At 41.1% G+C, this 21,905-nt stretch overlaps 1 protein-coding gene across 3 annotated transcripts in view; it reads left to right on the top strand.

Moving 5' to 3' along the window:
• Positions 1-21,905, top strand: part of LOC108263736 (adhesion G protein-coupled receptor A1) — a 249,881-nt gene that overhangs the window by 118,867 nt on the left and 109,109 nt on the right. For all 3 annotated transcript variants that reach the window (XM_017464813.3, XM_047154070.2, XM_053679792.1), the window contains 2 exons: positions 1,657-1,818; positions 5,760-5,960. In XM_017464813.3, coding sequence (XP_017320302.2) covers positions 1,657-1,818; positions 5,760-5,960 — 363 coding nt within the window. The remainder of the gene's footprint in view (positions 1-1,656; positions 1,819-5,759; positions 5,961-21,905) is intronic.

The following is a 21,905-nucleotide window of genomic DNA, read 5'->3' on the forward strand; positions in this document are numbered from 1 at the left end:
AAAGATGGTTGTTGACTTCAGGAGAGCACGGAGCGACCACTCTCCGCTGAACATCGATGGCTCCTTCGTGGAGATCGTCAAGAACATCAAATTCCTTGGTGTTCACCTGACGGAGAACCTCACCTGGTCCCTCAACACCAGCTCCATAACCAAGAAAGCCCAGCAGTGTCTCTACTTTCTACAAAGGCTGAAGAAAGCCCATCTCCCACCAGACTCCTCAATTGTCAGAGACTGGACTGACACACACACACACACACACACACACACACACACACACACACACACACACACACACACACACACACACACACACACACTCTCTCTGAACTGAACATCATTCCATTCCCATTGCAAATATTTGCACATTCCTGCATTGACTCTGTTGCATTTTTGCTGTTACTTTATTATAAAAATATAGTATTTAATTTATTGTCACTATATACACTTAACCTGGCTGCTTCCACAATAACTGCTATGTCCATATTTGGTATAAGCTAATTTGCTGAATACTCAGTCATAACATGTTATGTTTCCATTTATAGCATTTTAAAATCATATTGTTACTCCTTGGCACCTATCTTCTGCACTACCTATTATATCAGACACTTCCACACTAAAACTGTGTACTGTTTGGCATTACACTGTCACTTACTGTGCCCATTGTTTTAGTAGTTACTGTACTGTCCTGTGTTTTTAGCACACATCTGCATGTGCACTTTATGTAGAATGTTTGCAGATCTTATTTAGTTCTGTGTTGTCTCATGTGGTTAGTTGTTTCATTTCACTGTGTACTGTACCAGCTGTATATGGTTGAAATGACAATAAAACCACTTGAACTTTAACTTTAAATTATATGTTTCTGTAAAGCTGCTTTGAGACAATGTCCATTCTTAAGTGCCATACAAAGAAAAATTAATCGAATTGAATTGAATACAACTATATTTAGATTATGACTATATTAGATTATGATGATTATATTGTGATTCTAATTTGCACCCTGACAGTAACGGAGGAATGCCACCAAAAGTATGGCCAGTTAAACCTACTCTTAAAAGTTCATTTTAATTTTTAAATTATACTTTATTGTGCACATTTAAAGGATAGCTCACCCAAGCTCATAGGGAGTGTTGCCAAGTTTCTGCAACATTCCCACCAAGGTTTATAGTAGATTCTGAAAACTTGGACAGACATTTTCTGATCTTTCTGCATGGTAACAAACAGAATAACTTAACCAGATCTGATGAAATGGCTATTCTTGTCAACTCAAAATAACAGTTTATTGATTTTGGAAAAGCATCATTGCTTTGAAACATAGCTAGCTCACTTACTCAGTGATATTCTCTCCTCACACCCAGTTCTCTTGTGATAGGCCAATTGTCCACCATAACCTTTCCCAGGATAAAGCGGTCACTGAACAATGGATGAATGCATGTTTTGCATAATCAACTTGGGATTTATTCATCAATTAAGTCATTCAGTCAGTCAATCACTTATGTAACATCAGCATGACTAAAAATCTCACATCAGACACAATCTTATCTATGGAATAATTTTTTTTAAATCAAATCTGATTGTATGAGGTCTTAGCCCTGTATTATATTTAATCTTCCTTATTATTAATTAGGGATGCATTGTTTATCGTGTTCTTCCCTCCAGCTAGGAGACTACGTGTCCGACATCGCAAGCAACATGATGCAGGTGGAAGAGCACTTCCTTTGGATGGCTCAGAATGAAGCTCGAGCCTGCACACGCATCGTACAGTGTGTTGAGCGCATTGCAGACCTCACCTTCAACACACACACCCAGAACATCTCAAAGGTAATGCAGTAATACAGCTTCTTGTACAAAATCAGATTTACTCTCACAGAACTTCTCAAGGGTAATAGATGAATACATTACGCCTTTGCACACTTTTACATTCACTCACAGACAGGGCATCTCATAGGCAAGGCAATAATGTTCACTCAATTTCCTAGTCATTCACAGTAAGGACAGCTCAAGAGCAATCCATAAACATAAACATGAGCACATAAAATACATCATAATAAAGATAAATGTATGCCTTTGCGTATATGTTACACACTTGCTGTCATTTGTAAAAGGTAATGCTACATATACAATTAACTTTTAACAATTAATAATGGAGTTTGTATGTGAGCTGAGTAAAGAATAAAACTCTTTGGGTCATGCTCTGATGAGAAAATAATCAACAACAGGATGGAGTGGTAGTTGCTGTTCCTACTCGAAGTTGATTATTTTCCAATTCCAGCATGTCCAGATTTTTTTCACTCCAATTCTACAGCAATTTGACAATGATAATTAAAAAAAAATAAATAAAGAACTGCACATCGTGTTTTTTCCTGCATCACTTATTCTCTATTTCACTGTTCCAGACCGCCAGAGACAGTCAGTACATGGTGGAAGGAGTCGCGTCTTGCGTTGTATGATTCAGTCACAAATGACCTTGACCGATGGCATGTCGGAAGCTATATCAGTTTCTGCCTATATCACAGTCTGTCTCTTTGTAATTCTCGCGGAGATCTTGCTTGAGTGTGCACAGGTTTTGGGTTGGCGTTTGCTCCCCGTTATGGCTGTCTCAAGACAAGAACAACAAACATATTGGATTTTCTACCACTAAGCAACACAGTTACCACTAGTGCCTGGTCAGGTATTTGGTCTGGCTGCCCAGGAGGCCCTTGAACACAAAGCATGGGCAGCAGAATCCCGATCTCAACATATTGAGCGCAGGCACTACCCTAGCCTAGGTGCACACCGGATGCCTGTTTGCCATGCAACTTTGCAGCATCATAGACAAGGGTCTTACAGTCCACTGCAGCAGGCTGCCTGACCTGACTCATCAAGAGGAGAGGCACCCCGCTCTTATTTTAGGCCACCAGCTTGCCCTATGCCTACTCACTGTCACCCTGCCAGAGATAATGGAAAGTTTCCCCACCGTCACTAGGGGTTCAGTGTCTGTGACGGGCCACTTTTCAATCTCTCAGTTACAGAGTTGGAGAAGTATTACAGACATCAAGTTGTTTCTCGAAACACTCGAGAAGGGCTATTGTTTCAGTTCCATCAAGTCCCCCAGTGAGCACCCAAGCTCACCTCACGGTGGTCCAGGACTCTTGTCAAGCCCTTGCTCTATCAGTGAAGGTATGAAAGCTGCTGGAGAAGGGTGCAATGGAGTCAGCAGACCCCTGGACCCACCCTGGTGGATTCTAATCAAAATATTTCCATGTTTGGAAGAAGGATCGGTGCTTCAGGCCAATCCTGGACCTCAGATGCTTAAACAAAAGCCTCAAGCATCTTCCTTTCTGCATGTTATGGGTGGCAGATGCCCGACATGGTATCTAATGTGTTTCACCTCAGTGGACTTGAAGGAAGCATATTTCCACATTCCTATTGCCCTGCACCAGAGATGCTTCCTTCAGTTCACATTTCAGGACAAGACATATCAGTTCAGAGTCCTACCATTTGGCCTTTCTCTTTCTCCCCAGGTCTTCACATGGTACGAGTTGGCACTGGAACCTCTTCAGTGGGAAGACATGCTGATTCTCCCGTATTTGGCTGATTGGCTGCTATGTTCCAGATCACCTCAGCAAGCTGCCAACAACACACAATGCCTATTACATCATGTTGCCACCTTGGGTCTGAAGTTAAACCTTCAGAAGAGCTGCCTCACCCCATGCCAGTCAGTGTGATTCCTGGGTATGCACTTGGACTCCAGGTCATTCTAGTGGCCCCCTGTCAGGGATGCCTTGGTTCAGCTTTCTATCCCCTCTCACAACTGGCCCACAACTCGGAAAGATCTGCTGTCACAGGTGAACATGGCCCTGTGTCATCCCTCCCCGGACAAATTGAAGCTATACATCTGGCACCTGGGGTTCAGAGGATGCTCTTCCAGTGCTCACTGGGAGTGAGGAACACTGTCATGAGTGCTAGGGCCCCTTTAACACATTGCACTTATGACAGTAAATGGAAACTGTTTCTTTTATGGTGTACAGATTGAGCTCTTACTCCAGTTGACTGTCCCATCAGCATGGTAGTGGACTTGTATTTACAGCAGCTATGTCAGCCCACTGAGATCCTGTGGGACAGGTGTCGATTGGTGCAGATAGGCTAGTGGTGGCTTTTCTTAAGGGAGCTATGCATCTATGCACGGGTGGTGTATACCCAGTGGGATTTGCAGGTGGTGTTAGACAGTTTGTGTTTAGCACCCTATGAGCCCATTGAGCAAGCAAATGTTAGGCGTGTTTCTATGAAGACTGCTTTCCTTGTGGCCATAACATCAACCAGGAGGGTCAGCGAGTTGCATGCGCTCTCTGAGTCCACAGTGTCTCAGGTGGAGGCCAGAGAATAATCAGGTTACACTTTGGCCAAACCCGGCTTTACAGCCCAAGGTATTGCCAGCTCAGTTCACAAATCAGCCTATTCAGTTGGCAGCATTTGAACAGGAGGACGAGGCCTTCCAGGCAGTCCTATGTCCAGTTTGTGCATTAAGGCAATTTGTGCTAAGGACCACCTCAAGGTGTACCACAGACTATTCATCTGTTTTGGGTGAAGAGGTTGGGGGGTGCACCTCTTCCAAGGTGCACCCTTGTCAAAGCAAAGGCTCGTTCACTCGGTAGTAGGCACTGTTGTCGAAGCATATTGCTTGACAGGCCGTACAGCTCCAACATCTATCAGATGTCATTCAGCTCGGGCAGTGGCCACTTCTTGTGCAGCCTTGCATGGCATGTCCCTCACTGAGATATGTGCAGTGGCCACATGGGTATCACTTTACATGTTCACAAGGTTTTACAGGCTTAATGTGGCTCCTTTCCTTCGGTTAGGTCCTCTGTATTACCAGACAACGCTTAGGTTGTGGTCCTCATGACTTGGCTGTATTCATATTCCACCATTTATTGACCATCTCTGGCGGTCTGGAACAGTGAAATAGAACCCTGGTTACTAGTGTAACCATGGTTCTATGAATGGTGGAAGACCACCAGAGTCTCTGATCACTCGGATTGCGAGAATGACTAGGAGACAGGCCGTCACGTAGGCGGAAACTAATATAGATTCTGACACACCAGCGGTCAAGGTCACGTGTGAATAAATCATACGAGATTCTTGAGGTGATGCGTGAGACACGACTCCTTCCATCATGTATTAACCTTCTTTGGCGATCTTCCACCATTCATAGAACCATGGCGCTATAGCAGCCATAAACAGCTTTAAAGTCATTCCCTTACCTGCCTTTCTGTTTTTGCCTCTCTCTCTTGAAGTTACAAGACAAAAAAACACTACTTGCCCTGAGGAATCTCCAAGAGCATGAATATGAACATGTGGTCTGAATTAAAACCAGCACTACTGTCATAGCTGCTGGTATAATTAACCAAAACTTTCTGACCAATCAGATATGAGAATTCAACAGTGCTATGGTATAAATATGTATAAATATTTATTGGTATAAATATAAATCATAGAGTAAAGACACTTTCCTTCATTTAACCTACTTTCATAATTGCTTGCATGTTTTCTGCCCCTGCTATCCACCCTAATCAATTTGCAGATTGTATATGTAGGTTGCAGTTTGCCCAGTGTCTAATGTGTTGTTTACTCATTGCATATTTCTATAATCAGAGAAGTCCTTGCCTCATTCAGCAAAAATGAGTGACAAACAACTAGGAAGAAACTAGGTCATCAGCCACCCTCCTTTTCTCTTCGTCTGTCTCTCTTTCACACTCTCTCTTTCCCTTTCTTTGTTTATGCAGGTCTCTGCTAACATAGCTTTGGAGGCCTTCGTGCTCAGGCCTTCAAGTGTAATGGGTTTGTTGTGTACAGTGGTGGCTAATCCAGGTCACAATACTGGCGCTGGGGTTTCTGGGGCTTCCAGATCGTTGGAGGATACTCTCCTCAATTTCAGATGTCATACAGCCAATGACACAGGATCACCCAGCGGCCAGCTCAGTCAGGTAAGAGTTAACACTCATAGCTAGCTGCTCTGTTGACATAAAAATAGAGCCAGCTGGTGAATGTCACTTTAGTAATGTTGCCACTTAAAGCCATTTGAACAAAGTCACTTCCTGCTCAAGTCAAGTTCACTGAACATGCTGTTTTCATTGAATAGATATTTCTTTCATTTTTATGCCTCCACTATCCAGTCTTTTCAGGTTGTTCATGCGACTATTGTTAGCCTGATACCTCAAGAAAATGTGGTTGAATGTTTGTTGGATTTATATGGAATTATCATTGTAACCAGCAGATGAACTGATTAGATTTTGATCCAAAGAGTGTCAAGGGCAAAGCAAGGTCAAAAGTCTGAAATAGTTTTTCTTCAATAGCTTCCTTCCTGTTTGTCATACAGAGAAGCTACTTGCATGTTTTTTTTTTGTTTGTTTGTTTGTTTGTTTTCCCTTTCCTTTTAAAAAAATTCAACCCCATTTGCCTGGCAATGGTGTAATAGCAGTAATGATAACTCTATTCTAACAAAATGAATCAATTGCTCTGACTGATATTCAGAACTAAACGTATTATGATGGTTCATACTGTACATGCTGTGCTAATTGACTGTTTGGCTGTCACTGTGAGACATTGTTGATATTTCTGTCACCTTCAGAAGTTACATATGTGAGTTGCATATTTTGGACAGTAACTCATTAATCAATGTTGCCTGTTTTTGTCATGTTGTTCAGCAACTACTGCTGAGATTTTGTCCTAAACAATGAAGCCTTATTAGGCTTGATACTGTATTTGTTCATTGGGAAGGTTTTTGAACAAAAGCAAATAAATAAATAATCATCCACAGAAGAAAATAGTTGGTGGTGTACTAATATCAATGCTTTATCAGGTTTACTTTACCTGGCCACCTGGTATGTAAAAATAGAATTAATAACAAATATAATAATTTTATTTATTAAATAAAGTTCACATTAATTCCATGGTGCAGGAACACTATGTAATGAAAAATTACATGAAAAAAATATCTAAGAATATTAGCCTTCGACATCAGTCTAATCAAATATTACCAGGTGATCCAGACCCAGATGTCTTACTGTAGAAACAGTGTGCCTTTCTCAGATGTTGTTGGTGTTGTGTTGTTAAAGTAAGATAGGGTCATTTATCACTATCTGATATCTCACACTTTATCTTAGACTGACTGAATGATGGAATTATGTTGCTAAACAACTGAGCGATTCTTTTTTCCACATATAGGATCCATTTCCAAATGTGTGATGCATAATTGTCAACCATAAGCAAAGCCAGTAATTTATTTAGGTATTCTATGTACAGTCAGGGATCAATGCACAAGTAAGGTAGCACGGTGGTGTAGTGGTTAGCACACCACCATAGCACTGTGCTACCTCACATCCGCAGTGTCCCCAACTCTCAGACTCTTTGTAGCTCTATGTAGAGGGTCTTTGAATGTGGGGTTTCTTTCCAGGTTCTGTTTCCTCCCACCTCCCAAAATGATGATAGTATATTGATTGTCTACTCAAACATTGCTTCTAAGTGTAAAGGAGCGTGTGAATGTGTGTGTGTGTGTGTGTGTGTGGTGTCCTGTCCAGGTGAATTGTCTCACTTCTCACTTAGTGTTCCTCTGATAGACTTTTGATCCACTTTAACCCTGACCAAGTGTTTACTGATAAAGAATGAATAAATTTAGAATAAATCAAACAAGCTCACTCTCTCTCTTGTTAGGCCAAAGAACACCCACATGCAGTTTTAGAAACAGTATATTCCTACTATTCCTCCCTCATGCCCAGTGTTCCTGGGATAGGCTCCAAATCCACCGCAACCCCGACTAGCATAAATAAACTACAAATGGTTTAGGCTCCTGGAATACACTTTTGATTGGCATAAGTCACATACTTGACTAAAGATTTGGACTTCATCTGTTATTTAAAAATTTTAATAGCCTCTTTGCCAATGTATTAAAATGTTTAAAAAAGCACACGCATTTGTAAGCAGCTGGCTGTACATCATGCCTAATTAAACAATCCATGGTATTATGCACCTTCAGTGCTAACATTATAGGCAGTATACACTGTGCACTTTATTAGGAATACTATACTAATACTGGGTAAGGCCTCCCTTTACACTCAAAACAGCCTCAATTCTTTGTGGCACGGATTCCACAAGATTCGTGTCCATGTGCACATGATTGCATCATGCAGTTCCTGCAGATTTTTCAGGTGCACTTTTATGCCACATTCCAAATGTGTTCTATTGGTTTCAGATCCTGTGACTGGAAAGGCCACTGAGGAACACTAAACTCATTATCACGTTCATGAAACCAGTTTGAGACTCAGATAACCAGTCTGTACAAGAAAAACATCTCAGAATGCGCAACAAGTCAAAGCTTGAGGCAGATGGGCTACAACAGCAGAAAACCATGGGTTCCACTTCTGTCAACCAAGAACAGAAAGCTGATGCTGCAGTGGCACAGGCTCACCAAAACTGGACAGTTGAAGGCGGAATAGACGTAGCCTGGTCTGATTAATGTCGATTTCTGCTCAGGCACAAAGATGGTAGGGTCAAAATTTGGCGCCCACAGCATGAATCCATGGACCCGACCTTGCTTGTGTAAATAGCCAAGGCTGGTGAAGGTGGTCTAATGGCGTAGGGAAAGTTTTCTTGGAACACTTTGGGCCCATTAATACCAATCAATCATCGTTTGAATTCCAGAGCCTATTTGAGTATTGTTGCTCACCATGTGCATGCCTTCATGGCCACAATTTACCCATCTTCTAATAGCTACCTACAACATGATAATGCACCAGGTCACAGTGTTCTCATATTGGTTTCATGAACATGACAATGAGTTCAGTGTTCTTCAGTGGCCTTCCAAGTCACCGGATGTGAATCCAGTAGAACAATTTTGGGATATGGTACAACATGAGATACACAGTATGAAAGGGCATCTGAAAAATCTGTAGGAATTGTGTGATGCAGTCATGTCCACATGGACCAGAATCTCAAAGGAATGTTTTCAACATCTTGTGGAATCCATGCGATGAAGAATTGAGGTTGTTTTGTGAGCAAATGGAGGCCCTGTGCAGTATTAGTATAGTGTTCCTAATAAAGTGCTGGGTGAGTGTATGTTTCAGAGCAATTATGCTTTTTTCAAAATCAAGAAACAAGCAGAACATATAACATATCACATTTTTCACATGTCAAAAATGATTGAGAGTAAAATTAGATAAAGAAATAAAGTCCTGTCATCCATGAGAACTAAATATATGTAACTGTGTTATGGATTTTATTTTAGTTGTGCGTAATGTTTTATTGACAGTTTATTTTCTCTTATGTTGGTATCAAATATATCCAAGCCTTAAAATCTGGCAGTGACAATTTTGTGTGTTGTGTAAGTGTAAACCTATATGTGTATGTGTTTTTGTCTGTTAGTGGTCTTAATCTGTAGTCAGGAACTGTTGAACATTCCCCCTGATGGATGCTGTGTCCTTGTGTCCCTGTCACTTTCAATCAGTACCTTCCAACCTGCTCTCCTGGGGGCCTGTCCCAAATGACAAATCCTCCTTCTCACTACCCCTACATGTGTACACTATTGTGAGACAGCTAGCCGCCTGGTGTGATGTTTTAATATTTGAAATAGGTCTGCATGTGTGTGTGTATTTATGTATTATTTACCTCTTTTAGAAGTATGTACTGATGGCATGTTATATAATTAACTAAGCAGGTGGCATTGGTGCAGACTTTCGAATGCATGTACTTATTGAGTCAGAGATGAAAACAATTCTTACACAGCAAACAGCCTGCCAGGGGAACGAAAGACTTTTCTGCAGAGTAAACAGGCCAGGTGGCACTGTGATGCAGCAGACCATGAGAAATAAGAGGCTAGCGTTGTAGACGAGGCAGAAGTGAGCTAGCGGCTAATGACTTGTAGCTGGCAGGTTGGGAATACGGAGTGAGATGAGCAAGTTAATGCTGTCATTTCACATGCATTCTGAGAGCACTGATTTGGAAGCTTTGGAAGGTTAAAGTGAGGATACAACCAGCTCCAAGCCTCCTTGTCCTCCCACCAACCTGCCGTCTGATCAGTAGCCCAGTCAAACAGCAGGGAGAGAGGGAATGAGCATGACAGAAAAAGAGTTACGGAGAAATGGAGAAAAGAGCAATAGGAGTACAGGAGAAAGCTGAATTAATAACGCCTTTCCAGTCCCCACTAATCTGGCACACGGACTTGTCTCCACAACAACATGGCAGCATGTTTGAGGCATCGTTATACAGTAGTAATCAGTCAACAGTTACAGGCTGCACATATGCACAGTATATACTATATTCATAGCATGTAAATCAGAATACATTAATGCCAATGTCAGTGATTTTATGACAGAATACTTGTTGTATTTGGTGTCCTCATTTATTGTACAAATTGTCAATAGAATGAAATTGTATTAATTCAATTTTAGACATTGTCACAAATCAGCTTTACAGGTGACAGTGGTGAGGAAAAACTCAATGAAACAACACGAGGAAGAAACCTTAAGAGGAACTGAAATGGAACCCTCCTTTCATGTATTGTTCTGAAAATGTCTGCTAAGAAGAAAACCACAATTCCCTTTCAACATTGCGTGAGCTTCATGCTGTGTGAAATTATACCTATTTATAGGCCTACCGTTGTCAGTTGACATGGCAATTAAGCACATGCCATGATTCTAAAACGGCGACTGTAAACCACGTCATCAGCCTTATTATCTTCAACGAAGACCGCATGTCGGTTGTTTGTGTGACCACTCCTAAAAACTCTTCACGTCCTCTCTATTTTTTCAGAAAAAATATATATCTTTACTTTTCTGTCCCTCACCGCTTTGCGAGTATGAGTCCTAGAGAGTTCAGGAAGTGTGTTACTCCTTCCTCCTGTTTTATTATGGAGGATGGGGGGAGTCACACATTCTGTGTGAAGTGTCTGGGAGTGAACCATGTGGCAGCAGCCCTTGAGGGGGCTGATTGCGCGCATTGTGAATGCTTCATAATTAGGCAGCTCCGCTCCAGCGATGTTTATAACCCTGCGGCGTAGGATTATTCGGCCATCATGGGGAATGAACAGTATGGGTATTTGGCTATGCTGAAGGTGAAGCAGGCGCTTGTGAGCTACCTCTCTCCATCGAAAGCAGGGAATTTAGGGGGGGCGGCTTTGCCATCCAAGCTGTATAAGGCCACTTGAGCATTGGTTGGCAAAGCCTATGTGGCAGTGGGTCTCGCTTGTGCGTCACTACAAACAATGGCAGTGTTGCAGGCCTACCAAGCAGACATGCTGAATGAGCTCAACAATGGGAAGGGAATTGGGCAGTGACGGAACTTCACTGCACCATGGATTTGTCTCTCCGGGTGACCAAGGAAACGGCCCATCATATTGACCATTCAATGGGTAGCGGCGGAGAGGCACCTATGGCTCAACCTCCCAGGAATGTGGGATAAGGATAAGGTCTCCCTGCTGGATGCCCCTGTTATCACCATCGCCATCATGTTTTGCGAGGCAAATCAGCAAACGGCAGCATTCAGCTACTTCCATCCCCTTCATGTCGAGTTTGCCTGTGTATCCATGAGTGGAGCCTGGGTCAGCACTAGTGTGTGGGAGACACAGAAGGTGAGTGTGGAGGCCCACCTCCCCCGCGGAAAGCCAGGGGGACCAGGCGGCCACAGTCAGTGTCTGCTAGTAGGCCTGATCTAAGAATGATCATCAATGCCAAGTATGCAAAGAAGGAGTGGTCCTGATGGTCTGCAGAGGGAGTATTCGGGGACATGAGGTTGTTAGGGCAGTTAGCCCCCAGTCTTACTGTAGGCCCCCCATCCAATGCCGTCCCAAGTTTTCAGTCCTCTCTGGTCAGCGAGCTGTCACAGGGCAACGGAAATCTGATGCTTTCCCTCCAACAGAATGTGGAAATGTTAATGTCACTAAAATATCATCTGGCAGCATGGAAACTACTGTCAAATGTTCTGTCTACAATTGAAAAGGCCATGGGTACTGTCTACCATTGAAAAGGGTTATCGGGTCCAGTTCAGAGCTCGACTGCCCCAGAGGTGTGCTCACCACAGTAGTCAACACAGAGCAGAGCCTGACATTAGTGCAGGATGTAAGATCCTGCTTGGACAAAGTGGCCATAGAACATGTACCCCTTTCTTTGAATGAGGGAAGTTTTTACAGCTGCTATTTCTGGGTGCAGAAAAAAGATGGGTGTATGCAGCCAATTTTAGATCTGCATCATCTGAACTGTACTCTGCAGACATACAGGTTCAAGATGTTGATGCTCAAACTTACTGTTCCACAGATTCAGTTCGAGGACTGGTTTTGCCCAGTCACAGGAAGGTCCTGAGGTTTGCACTTGGAGGCAACAAATACCAATATTGGCTTCTTCCCTTCAGTCTATCTTTATCCCCTTGCACCTTCACAAACTGCATGGATGCTGTTCTGGCTCCCTTGTGACTCGAGGGCATCCATGCACCAAACTACATAGATGACTGATTAATTCTAGCATGATCCAAGGAGTTAGTAATTCAACATTGAGATGTGGTTCTCGTCTTCCTGAGGAGCTAGAGACTCAGGTTGAACCACAAGAAAATTATGCTTTCTCCAGTGCAGAGGACAACTTTTCTAGGTGCTAAAATGGATTCTACTATAATGAAGATTATATCTATCCCCAACATGCACAGGGTCAGTCCTATCAACATTGAGCAAGATAAAGCTGGGCCTGGGCAGCCCCTCCAGTCTCTACAAGAGCAGCAGCAGCAGTCAGTTAGAAATAATGGCCGTGTTCCTAGCACTAAAATTCTTTCTTCCTCAGTTGAGAGATCACCATGTGTTGGTTGTGACAGACAATACAGCGGTGATCTCATATATCAACCACCCAGGAGGGTTAAGTTTGCACCCCCTGTTCATGCAGGCACAAGTAATTCTTCTCTGGGTGGAGGTAAAATTTTTGTCAGCAATGTACATTCAGGAGAACCAGAATGTGGAGGCAGACATCCTGTCAAGGCTGAAACCGGGGGATTGGAGGCTTTATCCACAAGTGGTGGAGTCCATATGGTGGACGTTCGGCCAAGCAGAAGTGGATGTGATTGCCTCTGAGGAGACAACACACTGCCCATTGTGATTCGCCCTCACTCATGGTCACGTCTGTATACCTTTCCCCTATCGCGCTGCTCTGTGGCACCTAATAGTACAGCTCGAATATGGTTCTCTGAGATAATATCATTGCTAGATGGCACTCCCTGGGAGATTCCCATTCGCAGGGATCTACTGTCTTAAGCCAGAGGGTTGATTTATCACCCTCAGAACTATGGAAACTGTGGGTCTGGCCCCTGAGGGGCACCAGCTCATAGATGCTGGTCTCTCAATCGAGGTTGTAGAGACCATATTGAATGCTAGAGCACCAGCCATGAGAAAATTGTGAAAATACACTCAAGTGGTGACTTTTTGTCTTGTGTGAGGAACGTCAATTAGACCCAGTAGCATTTCTCAGCAGGGTTGGCTCCTTCTACAGTTAGGGTCTACATGGCCACCATTTCAGCCAACCATGCCCCTATTGATGGAGCCTCTGTGGGGCAACATCCTTTAACATCGAGGTTTATACGTGGTGTCAGGTGGCTGAGGCTCATATGCAGACCATGCATGCCTTCCTGGGACCTTTCTGTGGTCATGGAAGGTCTGTCAGGTGCCCCATTTGAGCCCTTAGAGTCAGCTTCAGAGAAGTTGCTGACTCTAAAGATTGCTCTTCCACTGGCCCTGACATCTCTCAAGTGAGTGGGAGATCTACAAGCTCTCTCTGTTGCCCCTTTCTGCCTTGACTTTGCCCCTGGAGTAGCCAAGGCGTTCATATATCACAGGCCGGATTATATTCCTAAAGTGCCTACATCTGCTGCCCAGCCTGTAGTGTTGTAGGTTTTTTGCCCTCCTTCGTTCCTCACAGCAGAACAAGAAAAATTGCACCTAATGTGTCCAGTAAGGGCTTTCTGTACTAACGTTCACTGCTCCGGCCAGTGTCGTAAGTTGGAGCAGCTGTTGGTCTGCTTTGGCAGCGACAGTAGAGGTGATGCTGTGTCAAAGCAGTGCCTCTCTAATTGGATAGTGGAAGCAATCTCTACCACTTATGAGGTACAAGGTCTCGCTATGTCTCTGGGCATAAGTGCTCATTCCACTAGGAGGATTGCCTCCTCTAAGGTTTTATACAAAGGGGTACCCTAACAGGATGTGGGGCAGGGTGGTCTACGTCACACACATTCATTCGATATTACAGTTTGGACATGGTTTCCACCCCGGGCTCAAGTGTGTTGCAGTGACCCTCAGGCTCAGAGCTTTTTGAACAGGCTATACCCTCAGTATGATGTGGGTATACTTGTTCCCACAGCATGAAGCTCAAGCAATGTTGAGTTCCATTTGAAAATGGAATGTCTAGGTTACCCATGTTACCCTGTTCCCTGAGAAGGGAACAAGATGTTGTGTAGCTTTATCATACTGGAGCATGCCTGTGAATCGCATCTTTTCTTCAGATAATAGAGGCTGATGATGTGGTTTACAGGCAGAGTTTTATAATCACGCAACATGCAAAATGCCAAGTCACCTGACCATGGCAGGCCTATAAATAGGTGTGATTTCACACAGACTTCGGATGCTGGTCACACGTGAGGGCACTTCCCACAGTGTGAAGCTCACGCAACATATCATGCAACATTCCATCTCAGGGAACAGGGTTACATTCATAACCCAGATACTTTCTGTGGGACAGAGGGTCTGTCAACAGGATTTTAGGATAACACAATGAGACATTTATGCTTTCCTGGTTGTCAGTTCAGAAAGTTTCTCTTTCACACAAGACTTTGCAGTTGTAAGGGTTTTTTATTTTTTATTTTGTTTGTTTGTTTATTTCTTTTGTGAAAATTATTTAATGTTCTAAAAATACTACTCAAACCAATAATGCTGAAAAACTTATTTGACCTTACACTGGTAACCATTATATCTTAGCAAGTGAGACCTGAACAGTTGAAATTAGTAGAAAGATCTAAAAATAGGTTTTAATAATCTTATAACAGGAAATACTAGACAAATTTGACTATATTCAAGATATTTTAATAACTTGCTTAGATGTCATTTTTTTGGATTTCGGTATCCTAAATTCCTTGAAACCTTGTAATTATATGGCTCTGACAGTTCTGTGATTTAACATGCATTAGCCTAGCATGCATACTGTACATGTGCTTTGTGGTGGTGACTTTGGAGGGAAGAGTGAGATGTATTTTGTTTGGAATTTGAGTTTCAAATCATCTAACTTCACAGTCCATACAGGATTTTGAGGAATGTTTTTGCGATTGATGTTTGTGAGATTTGCGATGCATTGTGCGGAGTGTTTTTATGCTTTTTTTTGCAGAAAATGTCTTGAATTGGCAAAATTGCAATTGCACTAAATTGTTTTGCACAGACTTTCACAGTGATGTTTGTTGGTAAATGAGGTCTCATGCTCAATGCACATGAATCAAAGAGGGTTTTGGCTGAATACGTGTTGTGATGACCATATGATGCGTCTTGGCCCAACTATTCTGAATATTGTGGAGTTTCTTTGATTTTGTGATAATTTCTGCTATCTGACTGACTTCAGCATATTCTGCACATACTTAATGCTTAAACTTACTGTAAACATGACCATCCATTGTTAGATTGAGTAGTATGAATCTGGTTTATCTTCCTGGACTGTACAGAAGTGTAGCTGGGATTATATGAGTTAATCTATGATGTAATGTAATGTGATTATGAAACTAGTCAGAGTTTCCTCTATTAACTTTGCAGCACTGGCTATATTTACATGCAAAGACACGCTCCAAATAAATTCATTACGACCGCAGATTCAGAATGAACTGTTTATATCCACTCCAAAGGCAGCACTCATTAGAGATAATAAACACACATTTCAAGTTGGATAAACTTAGAAATGAAAGCTCACCTGCTGCCTTATACCGTGAGTAAAATCAACTTGAAGATAACCTTTGTTTCAACTCAAAAGTAGTTACAAGTATTCAAGATTCATTTCAATTCATTACTCTGTAGTGAATTGGAATGTTGAGAGTTCAAATCACAGCGCTGTCAGAGAACCACTGATGGATCCTTGAGCAGGATAATTAACATTAATCAGATTCACATAATAATCACTTGTCTATTTAATAGATTATTTAATGGATTATCTACTATTCAATTGGGTAGAAATTTTGATTTATCTGGATTGACCAACTGCCTCCTTCATTAACAGCCCACGTTTAAGTGGGTTTCTCTAAGGTATCTGGTTTCCTCCCACCTCACAAAAACATGCCATAAACAACTATTAAATTATTTATAGTCCACGGCCCACACTGTAAAAAATATAAAGTTGAGTTAACTTAAAAAAAATAAAGCAACCAGCTACAACCATTTTTGCGTTTACTCAACTTTAGTGGTTGCAGTTATGCCAACTCATTTTTTAAAAGATTACTAAAACTACTGGGTTAAGTCTAACTTTCTCAATAAGTGCATCTAAATTGTAATTATGAGTTTGTTGAAATTGAAATAGGGGGTTGAGTGCACTACCAGTCAAACTTTAAAAAATGAGTAGGCATGAGTACATAGCCTGAAGGACAGTAAACTCAAAAATGCGTTGCAGCTGATTGCCTTAATTTTTTAAGTTGGTTCAATTTCATTTGGTTTTAGAATTTAAACACAAAACACTCATAAGGTGCTGGAGCACAATAATGTTAACATTTGGTACATCCATAATCAACAAACATGATTTTGAAGTGCTGGATCAATAAACTAAGCATTATAAAAAAAAAAACAATCAAGTGAAAGAATGAACCTTTCATTAAATTCCTAGAAAACCAAACTCAAAAGTGTTCCTTTTTTTACTGAGACAGATACAGCTACTGAAAACTGGAACAACTGGAACCACAAATTAATGTGCCCAAGATTATCCAAATGGCTTGCAGCTACTTCAACATTAACAATTTGTTTTTGAATGACTGGACCCTTGCTGAGCACTGGGTTCAAGGCACTTAAACACTTTTAACACTTTTTGAATAGTTTCAAAAGTGTATTTTAATTCTTTGGGATAGTCCATGTTGAGGGCATAAATTAAGGCAAACAGGAGAGCAACAGCAGTGGGAAGGTCATGTATGTTCTCCAGCACAATTTGTTCTACAGCTAGGCACCTTATATTTGGGTTTGAGTGGTTGGATGCATCATTTTCAACGATGGTTAAGATCCCCATCTTCATCCCCTTGGCATTATTGTCCTCTGGGTCCATGTTCTGCAGTGAAAAGCAGCATAAAATCAGTCAAAAATTTAAGGAATTCTGCTGGACCACAGAGAGTTAAACATCATCTTAAACATGAGCATTGAGAAAGATGCAACTAAGATTTTTTACCTTGATAATAATAAATAAATAAACTCTGCATTTTTTTTATCATCATTTTCTCTTTTTTCTACTCTTTCCCCTGCCTCCTCTGTGTGCCTCTTGGCTTATAGAGGAGTTAGTTTATTTTAGACAAGTTTGGGATATCAGACAAAACTGGTGGGATCTAGTGAAGCAACTGGATCAATAATTAAATCTCTGGTGTGAGTGTATGCTGATAACAAACATAATCTTACCAGGCAAGCCTTCAGAAGGTTTTCAGACTTTTCCCTCATGAAAAAAGGTAGCCCTCTGAGGGCTAAAGCCTTTCTGTGGGCAAGCACACCGGAGCTCTGCAAGACATTTAAAAAAAACAAAAAACAAATAAGAGTTATATGCAACCACAAGCATGGTACTTGAGATAGAGATGGCACCACTCTCCCTTTAACCAGAGCTATGACCACATGCTAAATAACAACCTTAAAAAAAACAACATAATTCTAACATTAAGTCCTTAAGGTTCAATACTTTTTGTACTTAACTAAACATTCATACAGTAAAAGGTAAGCATTCAAGGGTAAAAATTAAATTAAACATGAGAGGTTTTAAGATGTTAACATTGTTTTAAAATGTTATTTCATTTATAATAATAATAATTTTAAAAAAAACCCAAAATAATAGTATGATTGAACGTTGGGCTCTATTTGAGATGTATAATGACACACTATTATTATTAATTTACCAACTAAAAGCAGTCCCTGGTACTGCAGCAGATTGCGCATGTGCAGTGACTTGAGGTTAAACAAAGAAATAAAAATAATACGTTTTCTCAACTTTCTTCTTTATAAGTGCACTTAAATAGTATTTATTTGTAAACTCAACATTTTGCTCAAAAATGAGTCCACTTGACTTAAAATTTTAAACTGAATTAACAATTTACAAGTTGGATTTTTTACAGTGAACTGCTAGTACAGATTTCCTATTTAGAGTGATGATATTTGAGAGATTTTCGAAAAGTATACTTTGCCACTGGCTGTGACTTTAAAAGATGACTCCTCAAGGCATAACAAAATAATATGGTTAAAACAGGTCCCACCTGACTTTTGTGTCTGGGCACATTCACACAGCAGACTCTCAGGGGAGGATGATTGGGAGTGCTGCACTGATGATGGGCTTTGTATGCATCTCAGAATAAAAGGCAGAAAAAAAGCATTTTTCAGTCTACATCAGCAAAATCAGAAGTACTCTCTGCATAAGTGTTATTTTTGATTGAGGTGTATTGAGCCATTCCTGTTAAATTGGTTATGTGTAATATTGCTTTAAGCTTAAACACATGCTGGTTCCCTTGTTAAGTATAGAATAAATTCATGGTGAGTTCTGTGCATGCTGCATGTTCTTGTTTGGGTTTGTGTGTGTGTGTGTGTGTGTGTGTGTGTGTGTGTGTGTGTGTGTGTGTGTGTGTGTGTGTATTAGTGGTGTGAGAGTTTCAGCTAAGACAGGATGACAGAAGTAAGAGAGAAGGCATATTCACTTATCTGTTTGTCTCTCTGATTGCATTTGCCAGTTTGATTGTGTGAGTGTGTGTGTGTGTGTGTGTGTGTGTGTGTGCGCGCATATGCATTCATGCACCGGATATTTGTGTTCTGCAGAGGGATATTAAAAATACATCTCCCTCCCTCTCTCTTTTGCACTCACTTTAGTGCTGAGAGGAAACGCCTATGAGTGTGCAGAGAGAATGTCAAGATGCTGAAGGCTGGGAAAGCAGACTGTTTCTCTCAGACGATCTGTGTGTGTTTGGTGTGTGTGTGTATATGAGTGAGAGAGGGAGAGAATGGAGGGGAGAGGGGGCTGAAAGAGATAGAGAAGGGCGAAACAAAGGCCACTGATGGAACCCCCTGGGTGTTCTCTCCATTTGTGTCAGACCAAAAAAAGATGTGTGCATGAGGGGTGTGTGTGTGTATGTGTCTGTTTTGGACACACTAACATTTCACTTTCTAAAAGTTTCCAGCCTTCTTTTTTATCCAGTTTTCTCCATTACACCTGATCTGACACGGACTGTGTGTCATATATCAAGGAGGTAACTCTGGACTTCAGTTCCCATTAGCCACTGCACTGTACTACAATATGTCACATGACCACCTGCACCTGAATCACGTTTCTGTTAACGAGCATTCCTATATATAGCCACTGTTTGTACTGCTTCCTTGTCTCATGGAACTGTCTTCTATGCTGTTATCCACACTGCCATGTTTAGTTTTTCCCACCGTATTTTGCCAAGTTGTCTTAGTGTATTTGTTTTGCTGTTTGTTCGTTCATTAAACTGTTTGAAAATCTGCGATTGCTTCCGCATCAACCTTGAAACGTGACACTGTGTACTATACCAGTCTGCAGATCAGTCTCTCTCTCTCTCTCTCTCTCTCTCTCTCTCTCTCTCTCTCTCTCTGGCCCTCAGGCCTGTGGTTGTCGTCATTGCCACAGCAGCTTATGAGCTGATTGTGGATATGCGGCATGTTTCTGTGAGGATGCGAGCTGATGCCACTGGCAGATATCCTGTCATGAGGCAGCAGTATGGCATAAAACTGCTGTCACAGCTGTTTCATACACACTCTCTGATTTAAAGATAACTGTGCTGCAATGTTTACTTCAGGTCATATAATTATAGTACGCATTCATCAAGATTATACATTTATTCAGTTATTTGCCTATTTTAAAGTCTTCTGTCATCGTATTTTAACTATATGACTTGCATTCATTGGGATAAAAATTCCTCTTGTATATAGATCATCACTGTTTTTCTCAGTCATCAATCTACTGGGTCAGTTTGTGGAACAAATAGGCAATTTGTCATGCTGCATTGCTCGTTCTATGAATTTGTATACTTTTTATGCTTTTTATCTATTATTGATGAAATACCGAGTGAAGCTTAAAATGCGTGTTTCAATCTTTTGGCTCTGGTAGTTAACACCACAGCTCCTCAGATAGTCTAGGTCACATGTCAAGTCTACGTCCCTCAGGCAAAAATGAACCCGCTGTCTCATTTCATTTGGCCTCTGCAAAATTTTTCACACTATATAGAATTCACAGCAGATCTGTAACATTCCAACTGCTACTATACAGTGTGCAGAGGCTCACATCTCACAGTGCTGAAATGCTGGTTAATGTCAATGTCACACTCGTGTCAAAAATGATTCAGAAACACATTGGAGGTTGGCAGTGGAGTAAGCAGAAATTAATTTTGTAGAATGAGGACATAAATGTTGATTTTTCTGATCTGTACAATTAAACTGATAAGTGTGGCACGCTCATGGGACAGTGATAGGACCGGTGCTATTTAATAATTTAAGCCACAATCAACCATCAACCATTATTGCCATATTAATAATGTTGCCATAAAATACTTTTATGACAGTTCCACTGACTGAAAATTATTAAAATAACATTAAAAGCAGGGGGAGATTACACTTTATCTTATAAATACTATTCGATGTTTCTTTTCATCTTACTGCAGTAAATCTTTGGTAGGCTACTTCATCAAGTCTTACCTCGATATTCTGTATGCTTATAGTTTATCTGGCTAGTAGCTTTCAAACAGAAATAGGCAATTGGTTAATCCCATTTCTCATCACAGCAACTGGTACCTGTTGCTGTCATGATTCTGTAGAAGCAGCAAATGCAGATTTTATTTTATAAAATGCAATACAAAACATCCCAAACTGTTGTGAGTAAAAAATGAATGGTCTTAGATTATGGCCTGTAGATTAGATTATAGAGTCTCACAAAATTCCTGCTGTCGCCGAGGCAGAATTTAAGTTTGCTTTCCCTGCTGTAGAGTAAATGTACCGCTTTACCTATTATCATCCATATGAGTTGTTATTCAGCAATAATTCTCAATCAGAAAAGTGAAATATATTTGTTAAAAGGTGGTGATGTGTTCTGGCGCTCAGTCGGAAATCATCTTGGCCAGATCAAGAGGATTATTGATATACTTCAAATTCCTTATTTATTTTTGTTTTCTAGAGCGAAATCATCACTGAGGTGGTGTTATGTTAGCTTAAGCATCACATTGAACGTTGTTCATCTGCCAGTTAATGATGCTTTCATAAGCCTGTGTTTAGAAATCTGTAACAGTCAAACACAGGCATCATAGAACATTGTTATTGAGCAGTCAGCACACTGAAAACTGTCTTGATAAGATGGTTTTGACTTCACCATGTATTTGAGAACCTGGGTCTTGGCCCAGTTATTTATTTAGTTACAAATTTGTTTGTTTATGATGCTACATCTCAGCTAGCAAGGGGCATGGTGGCTTAGTGGTTAGCACGTTTACCTCACACCTCTGGCATTGGGGATTCAAATTCTGCCCAGGTACTGCAGTCACCTGGATCAAAACTTTAGCCATCCTGATATCCAGAATTGTATCTGTTAGACTGGATACTAAAGAGTTAAACAGTTATTGATCTGGTTCTTCTTCTTTTCTTTTTTTTTCAGGCCCTCATACCTTGACCCTCAATAACAGACAGTCATGTCTTATTTGTTATCATTACCAGC

The sequence above is a fragment of the Ictalurus punctatus genome, chromosome 3 (assembly GCF_001660625.3).
Source record: "Ictalurus punctatus breed USDA103 chromosome 3, Coco_2.0, whole genome shotgun sequence".
In the NCBI taxonomy this organism is placed as follows: domain Eukaryota; kingdom Metazoa; phylum Chordata; class Actinopteri; order Siluriformes; family Ictaluridae; genus Ictalurus; species Ictalurus punctatus.